This window comes from Rhea pennata, unplaced genomic scaffold (assembly GCF_028389875.1).
Source record: "Rhea pennata isolate bPtePen1 unplaced genomic scaffold, bPtePen1.pri scaffold_46, whole genome shotgun sequence".
NCBI lineage: Eukaryota > Metazoa > Chordata > Aves > Rheiformes > Rheidae > Rhea > Rhea pennata.
Genome location: NW_026907685.1, coordinates 360,405 through 371,231, shown reverse-complemented (window position 1 = coordinate 371,231; position 10,827 = coordinate 360,405). Strand labels below are relative to the sequence as shown.

General features: G+C 49.1%; 1 protein-coding gene across 1 annotated transcript; it reads right to left on the bottom strand.

Annotated features, from left to right (window-relative positions):
- Positions 1 to 2,726: 2,726 nt before the first annotated feature.
- Positions 2,727 to 7,523, bottom strand: LOC134154849 (olfactory receptor 12D1-like). The gene is made up of 2 exons (XM_062601494.1): positions 6,632 to 7,523; positions 2,727 to 2,728 (listed from the first exon to the last, which is right to left on the bottom strand). Coding segments are annotated over exons 1-2 (894 nt in total).
- Positions 7,524 to 10,827: the final 3,304 nt, after the last annotated feature.

The window sequence follows — 10,827 nt, the reverse complement described above, 5'->3', positions numbered from 1 at the left end:
CGTGTGGCGATTTTGTGCAGCTGAGTTATCTCTTGTGCATAGTTTTCTCTCTTGTGGGATTGTGTGGGGACACAAAACTTGCACCTGCTTTGATTTTTCTCTCACTGGAGCTCTTACTGCTTTCTTAGTGTTTTGGTTAGGAGGGGAGGGTTGTTTTTTGGAGGGATGAGGGCACTTCTCCATGTTTTTGCACTCTGGAAATTTCTTGCTCGAGCATTTGGTAATGGATGTAGCCAGGGTGACAGGAGACTAGCCTTCGTTACGAGAAAAGGTGCTGATTGCCTAGGCGAATGGGTGAGAGAATCTGAACAACAGCTTTGTTTATTACTTGAGCACTGGAGGAGAGACACAGGGGAGCAAAGATGCGGTACCTGGGAGCCTCTGGGTATCTCCTCACTGCAGTTGCTCTAGTGTGTCAGTCATTTTCTATAGTGGTGGCAGCCAAAACTGGGTGCAGTACTCCACATGTTGTCTCATGCATGCCTCGTAAAGGGGAATCATCTCTTACCTTGTTCGACCAGCTCCGGTCGTCTTCATAGAGCCGTGTGTATTGCCAGCCTCCATCCCTGGTAGGCCTCGCTGCTGGCAGATACTCCCACCTGTCTGCCAGGCCTGTCTACCGTTGCCTGTCTACCAGGCCCCCAGGGTCTGGTCAGCAGAGCTGTCACCCAAGCAGTCAGCCCCCAGCCTGCACTGCCACAGCGGAGAGCCCATACCACGCACAAGATTTTGCATTTGTCCCTTGCTCCCTTTCATGAGCTTCATGGCTACAAGGATGCTGTGGAAGACCATGTCAGAAGTGCTATTAAAAGATAGGCTAGGCTAGCTACGAGAAGCAACTGCTTCTAGCTATTACTGCTGAGGCTTGATGCTTCCCCTTTAGATCAGAGACTTGAGACATACCTGAGGCAAACCAGCATCACCACCATCTGTAGGCATGTACACACCTACTGTCAGAAGAACCACCATCCCCTATTCGCAACCCATTTTTCTGTCTTATGCGTCGTTCTTTCTGAGCTTGGGCCCAACTTTTCAGGGTGCTCGCACCTCCTTTTCTCCACCAAAATTCCATCCTGCAAAACCCGGCACAGTGCCCGGGGGGAAGGTGTGTCCCTGCAGTGCCTCTCTAACAGGACCTGGCGTAACAGTGGAACATCCTGCGTCCTAACAACAGCTCCCCTCTCCCCCACAGCATGTCTCAGTGGAGTCCCAGTCTGGAGGATGCCAGGAGCAGGTCACCTGGTGCCATGACAGCCTGGGCCGCACCAAGCACACCCGCAGTACAGCTCTCACAGTAACAGCACTGCTCCAGATCTCTCTCTGATTATATCCAATGTGTTGGGTGACCGGACTCATGAAATACTATGGCTGGGTATGTTCTGCCTGCCTGACATCAAACAGGAAATTAAGCCAGGAAACTGTTATTTACTGTTATTTTCACATATACCTGCACTTTGGGGCCTGGTGTGATGTTCAAGCGATTCTCAGAAGAAGGCAACAAAGAGATGCTGAGTGTGCCTGGGAACACAAAGGTCCCGCTTAGATCTGACCACAGCTGGGAATGTTGCAGGGCCTGTAGTGTGAAAGGCAGGGCGTTTGGTGGCAGCAGCTGGACGGGATTTTTCTGCTCCAAAGGGGAGGGTGAAAAGGTGCGGCTAGGGAAATGCCTGTATCCCTCCAAAACTGCTCTAAACACAGGGACTGCCTGCCCTGCCATGCAGGTGACTGTGTCTCTTCAGACTGTGAGACAAATTCATGTTCTCTGGCCACTTGTTAGGGCAGGAGCTCCCAGCATCTCCTCTCCTCTCCTCTCCTCTCCTCTCCTCTCCTCTCCTCTCCTCTCCTCTCCTCTCCTCTCCTCTCCTTTCCTCTCCTCTCCTCTCCTCTCCTCTCCTCTCATTTTTCTATTTGTACCTAGATTCAACAAGAGATTGCTCCCAACACAGAGTCATGCCAGTAAATTCATATAACCTTGAGGTGGCCATTTCTGCCTTACAGAGAAAAAAAAGGTGTATGTAAGCTGTATGCAGGATGCTTGATGGAGTCAAGCATTATTCATGGGCAATATTGGGGTATTCCAGTTCTGACCTGAGTTAATCAAGGCTTGCTTCAATTGCTTCTCTGGTCTGAGAGAAAGGCTTAGAGAGTACAGGTAGTGTCCCAACAAAAAATGTTGACTGCCTCTCTGCACCGATTGGACTGAAAAGGCATGGAGAGGGGAGGAGAGGCTACAGGCAGACAAGAGGGAGCTGCCGGTGGAGGTGTGAGGGCTGATTTAGGTTGTGAGGTTACTTGTGCTGCGGGAATGGGCTTGGTGAGGAGCATCAGGCAGGCATTGTGAGGTGCTCATGGCAAGGGTGACGGGCAGGCCAGAAGGTCAGAGAGGTTGTGGGGGAGGATCAGAGAGGGATGTAGACTGGAGGGAGAGCACTTGGGTGCTGATGAGGAGGTGCTCTATGTTCCCTCAGTTGAGCATACGGAAGCTGGAGGATGGCATGTGAGGACAGGAAGGGCTCCCAGATGCTGGCCAAGAGAGAGGACATGTTTTGGGGAGGTAAGGAGCCTTGAGGGAATGGTGCTGCAGTTGTGACTGGGAGCTGTGAGAGCCCCTGTGGGCGGTCTCTCCCCTAAACCGAAGCACTAACCTGAAGCCATATCCTTCCACCTTGCCTCTCTCCTCCCTCCACTCACTGAGGCCAAATCCAAAGAGCTATGTTGAAGCTGCCCTCTCTGTCCCTTCCCCTAACCCTGAGCATGTGCCTGAAGGTAATTGCTGGCCCTCATCCCTTGCCTAGAAGGGAGAAAGCAGGCTCACTCGCTCCCACTAACCACAGAGCCCAAACCCTGCATGGATGCCTGAAGCCGAAGCCCAAAGATGCTCCCTCTTGGCCCCTAACTCTTCAGCCACCTTTAAGCCTCACTGGAAGGGGTGTGGGATCTGGGAGGCAGAGGAAAGGTAGGGCTTGTGGGTTGTTGGACTGAAAGGGCATGGTGCTGAGAGGAGAGGCTAGAGGCATCCAGGAGGGAAGTGCAGGTAAAGGGGTGAGGGCTGGGCTGCACGTTGTGAGGTTACTTGTGCTGCAGGAATGTGCTTGGTGAGGAGCATCAGGCAGGCGTTTTGAGGTGCAGGGCAAAGTTCTGGGGCATCCCAGAAGGGTCGAGTGTTTTTGCAAGGGTGGAGCTAGAGACAGGTTGTAGGGACAGTGCTTCTTTGTAGACCGGGAGGTCTCTTCTGTTTTAGCACTTGGCTGCCCAGTGGAAGTATGCAACCTGTGAGGGCATGAAGGCTCCATTTTCTCAGACAAATCTGTCCTCTCTAAAAGCCTCTCCACAATATAAAGCAATCTCCTGAATGCAGTGAGTTTACACTTGGCTCTTCTTCCAAAATTGGAGTCATTAAAGTTGTGATGGAATGGTATCCCCAAAGGGCTTGTTGCTTTGCTTGGGTTCTTCATGGACTCAGGTGGACGCGATCAGTGTCTCATTGCAGCTTGTTAGAGAACTAAGTTTAGATTCAGAGTTTGCTTATTTGGGCCCTGAGTCTTTAGAGGTGTTGAATGATCACAGAGTAACCTTCCTGAGGCAGTAACATATCTGTTGGAGCTAGTGATTGATGACCATCTGCCTGGAGAGGTAATAAGCTGCCAGGGGAGCTCAGAGCATTTCCAGGACCATAGTATAGTGGGAGTGGGCGGTGAGTGAAGCAAAATCAGGAAATGTATAGGTAAAGGAAGGCTCCGCAATCCCAGGAGAGGCAGTGGAGACCCAGCAGGCTCAGGGAAAAAGACACCGGAGAGTCATCCCTTGTACTCTCTTTGAAATGTCATAGGCTGGATCCAGCGCAGCCCCATAACATACCTCGTGCTCTCGGAAATGCTGCCTGGTCCCTTTGAGCACCTTCCACAGCTGCATAAAATGGGAGGCGGGGACTGCCAGTGGCATGCTAACCATCCTTTTGGGTCTGCTTTTTGCTCTAACAAGGACGGGCGCTGTGGAATCGCCCCGCAGCCGTGTGGCACCACCATTGGCTGTTTGCAGAGCAGCAGTGCCTGCACAGAGCCTTGCAGGGAGTACAGGGCAGGGGGACCTGCAGCAGCCGGCCGGCGTGGGCACTCTCATCTGGGGAAAGACTTTCTGAGAAGAAGGGACGTGCCTGGAGGGCAGCAAGGGGGTGGTTCTCAGGAAAGGTGAGAAGTGTCATGGGTTCTTTATAAAAGCTGCTGAGGATATGTATACAACCAACGATTGTGATCTGTGGACGTTGTGTGGTATCAAAGCTGAATATGATACAACCTGTCAGCTCTGAGAAATATCATAGTCATTGGAAAAACCCTTGGACTGGAGTGTGAAGACCAGAGTTGCAGAAGAAAATTAAGTCCTGAACATTGCTCATGTTTTCAGAGGCTAAGCTGTCAGAGGGCCAGCTTACCCAAATAAATGGACAAATACTTGATTGGGCAAACTTTCTCACAATCGTGTCATCACCACCAGCTAACTTAGGCTTGTTGGATCTCCTTAACCTGGAAAAGGGACCTCTATATAAGGATACAGGTGTTTAATGAATAGCCACATGCCACATCATCTAATCAGTGTTGTTCATGAACGGATGAACAAGATTCTCCCTGTCCCTATCTACCATCCAGCAAAACCGCAGCCGAGGGAGTGGGCTTGATGTAATCAGTGGGGAAAGAAGACCCTATTCAGACTGACTCTAGTCTGGCACTGAGAAGACACGTGAAAGATCTGAATGGACCTCTCTGAAAGGACATTAGAGGAGAATAAGCTTACTCTGTAGAATAAGTGGGACACTGCTCTGGTGTTCTTTTCACTCGTTTGGCTAGGTAGGGTTGATCAGGTGCTGGGCACAACTAGACAAACATAGTGACCTGTTCATACATGGCCAGTTAAACTCTTTCTCCCTCATGCTTCTTTCTCTCCAGTCCACTCTGATCCCTTTCCCCACCTTTGGTCCTTCTCCTGAAGATCTCTTAAAGTCTCACACATTCCCAAAGCCCCCTTAAGGTTCTGCACAGTTCCCAAATGCTCTTGTCCTGCTTCCCACGATAAATCCTCTCTCCCTTTATGCAATAACCTCTTCAGTCCACAAGGCTTTCAAGGAGAGTCCTCAGGTGGACTCACCTTGGAAGAAACACTCCCTCCAAGGCCCCAGGGACAATGGGAAATTCGCTCTCCTTGGATGGCCTTAAGAATATCCAAGTCAGGGTGCTCCTTTGCACTGAGCAGGTAACTGGCATTTCTCTGCCATCACTGTTCTTCTGTTCTTTGTATTTACGGTGACTAACCTTCAAACACATGAACTAACAGTTTATTCCAGTGTTTGGCCCATTCCTTCTGTAACTGTTAACAAGCCACATATAAACTAGATGCAGAGGATGCACTGTGCCGCTCCAGGCACAGTGTAATCTGCTTTTCCATAAAATGTATTCTTATGAAAAAGAGACACTGGTGAAGGTTGAACAATAAGAAAACAGAAGTAAATAGGAGAAGACAGGAGGCTGCTTCTTGGCAACCCTGCCCCACCCCTTGCAACTGACTTCCTAAGAAAAAAATGGATCTCACTTTGCTCCTGTTGCAGATGACAACATTAATCAATACAGATACCTCACAGTAAAAATCAAATGAATAAACAAAGAGCTACTCTGAGGCTAGTGGCTAGTAGAACTACATGTGGAGCTAGCTGCAGATTTTAGGTAGATACATATAGTAGTGTAAACGAGGAAAGAGAAAGCAGGAAGGTAGAAGTAAAGAAGTCACACCACCCTCCTGCAGAGGGTACTCTTAGAACCACAGCGAAGATAATTTTGGGATTAAGGGAGAGATTCAATTTGAGATTAAGGCACCTACATTTGAGGTTCCAAACGTACGTTCCTTGCTGTGAGACAAATGCCTAAACATCAGTTTCAACCACTGTGGATCTAGGCGATGGAGGTGGAATTCAGTTGCCTAAACATAAGTGTCTAGCACCATCTCAGATGCCCTAGGCTATCTGACAGCCATACAGGGCTGGTGGATCTGGCACAGGATCTAAATCTTTCTGGAGCAGCAGAGAGATATCAGCTGAGATACCCAGAGTATTTCAAGTGACGTAACATACATCTCTGTACATGGCCAAATGAATCCCACAGAAACAACTAAATCCCTCCTTATCTGTTGGCTTTAGGATAAGATGAACCATACCCTGGCTTCTCTTGACAGCTCTGACTGGAAGTGGGATTCGGCTGCCTTAAAAAAGAAAGAAAGAAAAATAAAGAATCAAGTGACATTTGAGAGTAAATCACTGTAATAAAGGTGTTTTTTTGGAAGTATCACTCTCTGGAGCCGCTTCTCTTTTCCAGCTGGATGAATAGGAATGGCAGTTCCACCAACATAGATTCATCTTTATGCACTGATATTGCCCAAGATAGGAGACATAAGACCATATCCAGTATGTAGGGTTTTTCTGAAGGGACCCAGGCTGTTGGCAGTGAAAAGCAGATTTCTGCACAACACATTCTTGAGCCAAAAGTGCCTCTGATTGCATTTCCCATTGCCTCCTACCCCACACATGCTGCAAGGCAGAACATTTTTTGCACTAGTAGCTGTCTGGAGAAAAGTCTTCTCTTTAGGGCACATTTCACCTCCACATTCCTCAGGGTGTAGATCAAAGGATTGAGGACCGATGTGACAACATTATACATGAGGGTGGCTATCATGTCCTGCCTGGGTGAACTTCCCGAGGAAGGTGGCACATAATTAAAAATAACAGGGACGTAGAGTAAGACCACTACTGTGAGATGGGAGACACAAGTGGAGAAGGATTTCCTCCTTCCCTCCTTGGACTGGACTTTCATCCAGAGGAAGGAAAATATGTACAGGTAAGAGGAGAGTGTGAAGACAAAGGGGCCAATCACAATACTCCCAGTGATGATGTTGAGAAGGCTCAGGTTAATCTGGTTGCTATCGCAGGCCAGCCTCACCACAGGCTTGATGTCACAGAAGAAGTGGTGGATGTGGTTGGGGCCACAGAAATGCAGCTGGGAGGTCATGACTGTGTGCATCAGAGCATGAAGGAAGGCAGCAGTCCAAGTAGCTGCAGCCAGCAGCAGGCAGGCCCGTGGACTCATGATCAGGGTGTAGCGCAGGGGGTTGCAGATGGCCACACAGCGGTCATAGGCCATGACAGCCAGAAGCAAAGCTTCACTACTTCCCAGGAAGTGGAAGAAGTGGAGCTGGCTTAGGCAGCCAGTGTAAGAAATGCTCTGGCGCCCTGAGAGGAAGCCAGCCAGCATCTTGGGTATGGTTACTGTGGAGTAGAAAATATCCTGGCAGGAGAGGTTACAGAGGAAAAAGTACATGGGGGTATGGAGCCGGGGTTCACATACCACTACAGTCATGATTGCTGTATTCCCCAGCAGGCTGGACAGGTACAGCAGTAAAAATAGCATGAACAGGAATTGTTGTAGCCCTTGAAGATTGCTCAGGCCAAGGAGGATGAACTTCCTCACCTCTGTCTGGTTATCCATCCCTGCAGGGAAAGAGAAAATAACTTGGCAGTAACTTGCTGTCTTCTGTCCTGAGCTGTTATTTCCTTTTCCCAGAGTCCTCTTCCGTAAGGTGTATCATCAGCTGATGCTGCCTCAGGAATGGAAGAGATCAGCTACTGAGTCTGGAAAAGTGACTCGAAAGAATTCCTTGATTTTCCACCCCAGCTGTTTCAACAAATAATAGAAAATGTGGTAGCCTAGATGGCCAATACCAGTGTCGAAACTGCCACCTGTGTGCCAGCTCACTGAAAGGAACGGCGTATTTGAGAATAATGAGGAAAGAAAATTATGAGGGAGGGAGGGAAGGAGGGAGGGAGGGAGGGAGGAAGCTAGGAAAAAAAGGAAGTGAGGAACGAAGGGAGGAAGGAAGGATGAAGGAAGGAAGGACAGCTGGCTGGTTACCTAATTTTTAAGCAATGATCATTCTGAAATCCTATGTTTTCTTCTTTTTTTTCTAAATCAGAAAAGGTTTTCTAATCATTTTCTTCATTCCAAATCCTAGCTGAATATACTGAATCTTTCCCAAAGCTGAAGTATTATTGTAGTTTAGTAGATCATATAACATACCACTCTCAAAGAAGATTAATTGCAGACTGTTCAGTGGTGTCAGGAAACCTTTATATAGTACTCCCTTTCACTGAAACAATCACATTTCTTTCCAGTAAAGGAAAATTTCTCTCTCTCTGGTAACTTCTCTTGGGATCAAGCCTCTGAGCCTTATGGGACTTCATTTCAGAAAACATCAAGGCATAGCATTTCAGGGACGCAGAAAGCTCATGACGCTTGTGGGGTCAGCTCATGGGGAGTTGAACTGATTGCTGATTATTTGTACGGCAAGCTCTCACAAGCAGGAGAAAGTTGTAGAATCAAAAGCCATTTATTGAAATACGCAAGGTTATAGCATGTAATTCTCAGGGAGACCAATGGGGAATTTGCCAAGAAGGGTTTTATATGTTTTTGTAGTTCCCAAGCATAATACATTGAATATGTATCATGGCTTCATTTGACCTGCTACAGCTAAACAGCTGAACAATGCCTCTGACTTAACGTCTTTTGCTCCCTTTATAGTCCACAAAAATCTTAAAACTCTCGCTTTTTTTTTAACTTCTGAAGATGGAGATTGAACAAACTATGATAATTTTCAAGGGCTCCAAATATCTGTCTCTCTGTCCTCTGTGCAAGCTCTATTTGCTGTGAGCAATGGCACCTGAAATCCACACCAAAGTGCCCATCTGCCTGATTGAGAACATGCAGAGGTGGGGGCTGGTGGTGCAGCAGAAGACCCTGCATGCAGGTGTTGTCATCGTTCACGCAACCTGTGGTGGTGGTGGCCATCACAGGGCTGTACTGAGCTGGCAGGTCCCACCTCATGACCAGGCAGGGTTGTGAGAGGATGGGAGAGGTGCTGAGCTGCCCAGGTACCAGCCCCTGGCAGCCAAGATGCCTTGGTTTTCCTGCTCTCTATCTAACACTACTGAGCCCCTTGTGTCCTCTCCACAGGTTTCTCTCTGGTCTTCGCCATGCAGTCCTACATCAAAGCTATCTGGATGTGCTGTGCTCCCCACCCGTGCTGGCCTGGACACACTGTGGTGCTGCCAGACACTGAAGGGCTGGGTGACATGGGGAAAGTGTGGAAGAAGCAGAGACTTCCTTTTGTGTGAACAGAACACTGTGGAAGCTCTCAAGGGCCCAGCCATGTGGCAGGACTCAAGGCGTCCTCATTGCCTGCGCCGGTGTGCCAGGAAGAGACAACCTGTGGGGAAAGAGGCCAGTGTAGAACTACATGGATAAAGTCTTCTGGTGCATGAAGTCCTGCCTGGCATCCTTAACGTTTGCCTTTGACTGTCAGAGCCCTCATTCTGCCTGGGATCCTGGCTGTCTGCAGGGTACTGGAGGAAGTCAGTGGCTGGGGCCATGCTGCCTGGTGAGACATCATGTCTTCACAGCCACGCTCCCTCTCATTCTGGATCTGTGATTACTCAGCAGCCGTTAGGCTGGTGGGCCTTTTGAAATCTAGTGCCTTGCAGGCTTGCAGTGCCTTTTGAACTGGAGCTGTCTCTGTGGTGCTGACAGCCAGAGGAGCTAGGAGAAGGCTCCTGAGGTTGACAAGTTGCCAGATTCCTCAGCACTTTCTAGTAATCAGAAGCCTGTGGGACTCTGAGAGTTAAGGGTTGAGGACAAGGTGGCTATAGGAAGACGTGGTGATGTTATGTGTGTGAATCTCTCCAAAAAGCTGTCCCTGCCATGGCCCATGGTTGGACATTTAAGGCCTGGGAATTTAGAGCTTTGCCCACTCTTAGGGGTCTTGCACAGAGTTTCTTGGTATGAGCCAAGGTTGTTCCAGAGCAACGCATGGATCTCTGAGCTAGCCATAGTGCTGTCCAGTGCTCTGGTCTATAACAGCAAGGGCACCATCAACCAGCAGGCCATGGGCCAGCTGCAGTATCCTCAGCAGGGCAGCAGCACCAGAGAGACCTCCTCTCTCTAAGCGTTAGCTTAGGGGTTTGCACATCCCAGGTCCTCAAATGGCTGCTTTCTTTGGGGAGATCAGAGCCTCCTGGTGGGGCACAGTGACACAGGACCTCAGGGATCCTGTGCCCTACACCTCAGGGCTGAGGGTTTCAGCCCTACTTCTGCTGGTGACTCCAGGCTGTTCTCTGTCCCTGCAGAATCTCCACTTCTCCTTATTAAATGCTGATGGGTGGAAAGGGTAGAGTGCGCTGGCTTGAGGATCCAGGGTCTCTATTTCCTTAGCCAGCTCCCCAGCTATGTGACAAAGCTGATGGAGAATGTAAAGGTGAAAGCAACTCCTAGGGGGAGTGGAGATGAGCTGGAGGAGTCAGACAAAGTTTTCTAGTTCTTCCTATCCTTTCTCTGGGCTGTGCAGGACTTCACATTGTAACTGAAGGTGGATGGGAAGGAAATCTCAGAAGACAAGTACCTAGAGAATGTGCTGAAATTAAAGCCCGGTAGAGGAATGGCGCTGTGCTCAGTGCTGTGCTTCAGGAAGGGCAGGATGTGTCCAGCTCTGGACAGCTGCATTTCAGCATAAGACAACAAAAGCCTAAGCCCTGTGAGTTTGCTCCCTAGCCTGCCTCCACAGGTAGCAGTCAGGAAACCCAGTTCTATAACCATTCCCAGGAATGCATTCACCAGTTCTCCCCACACCAGAAGTGCCACGCTTGGAGGAGCATCATGACAGTGAGATTGAGCCTGAATTCCAGGAGCAGATGGTGAAATTATGCAGCCACATCTGGGAGAAGTTTACACCCAAGACCATCCA

Excerpts from the sequence above, each read along its gene's own strand:
- LOC134154849 (XM_062601494.1), bottom strand. The coding sequence starts at position 7,523 with ATGGATAACCAGACAGAGGTGAGGAAGTTCATCCTCCTTGGCCTGAGC.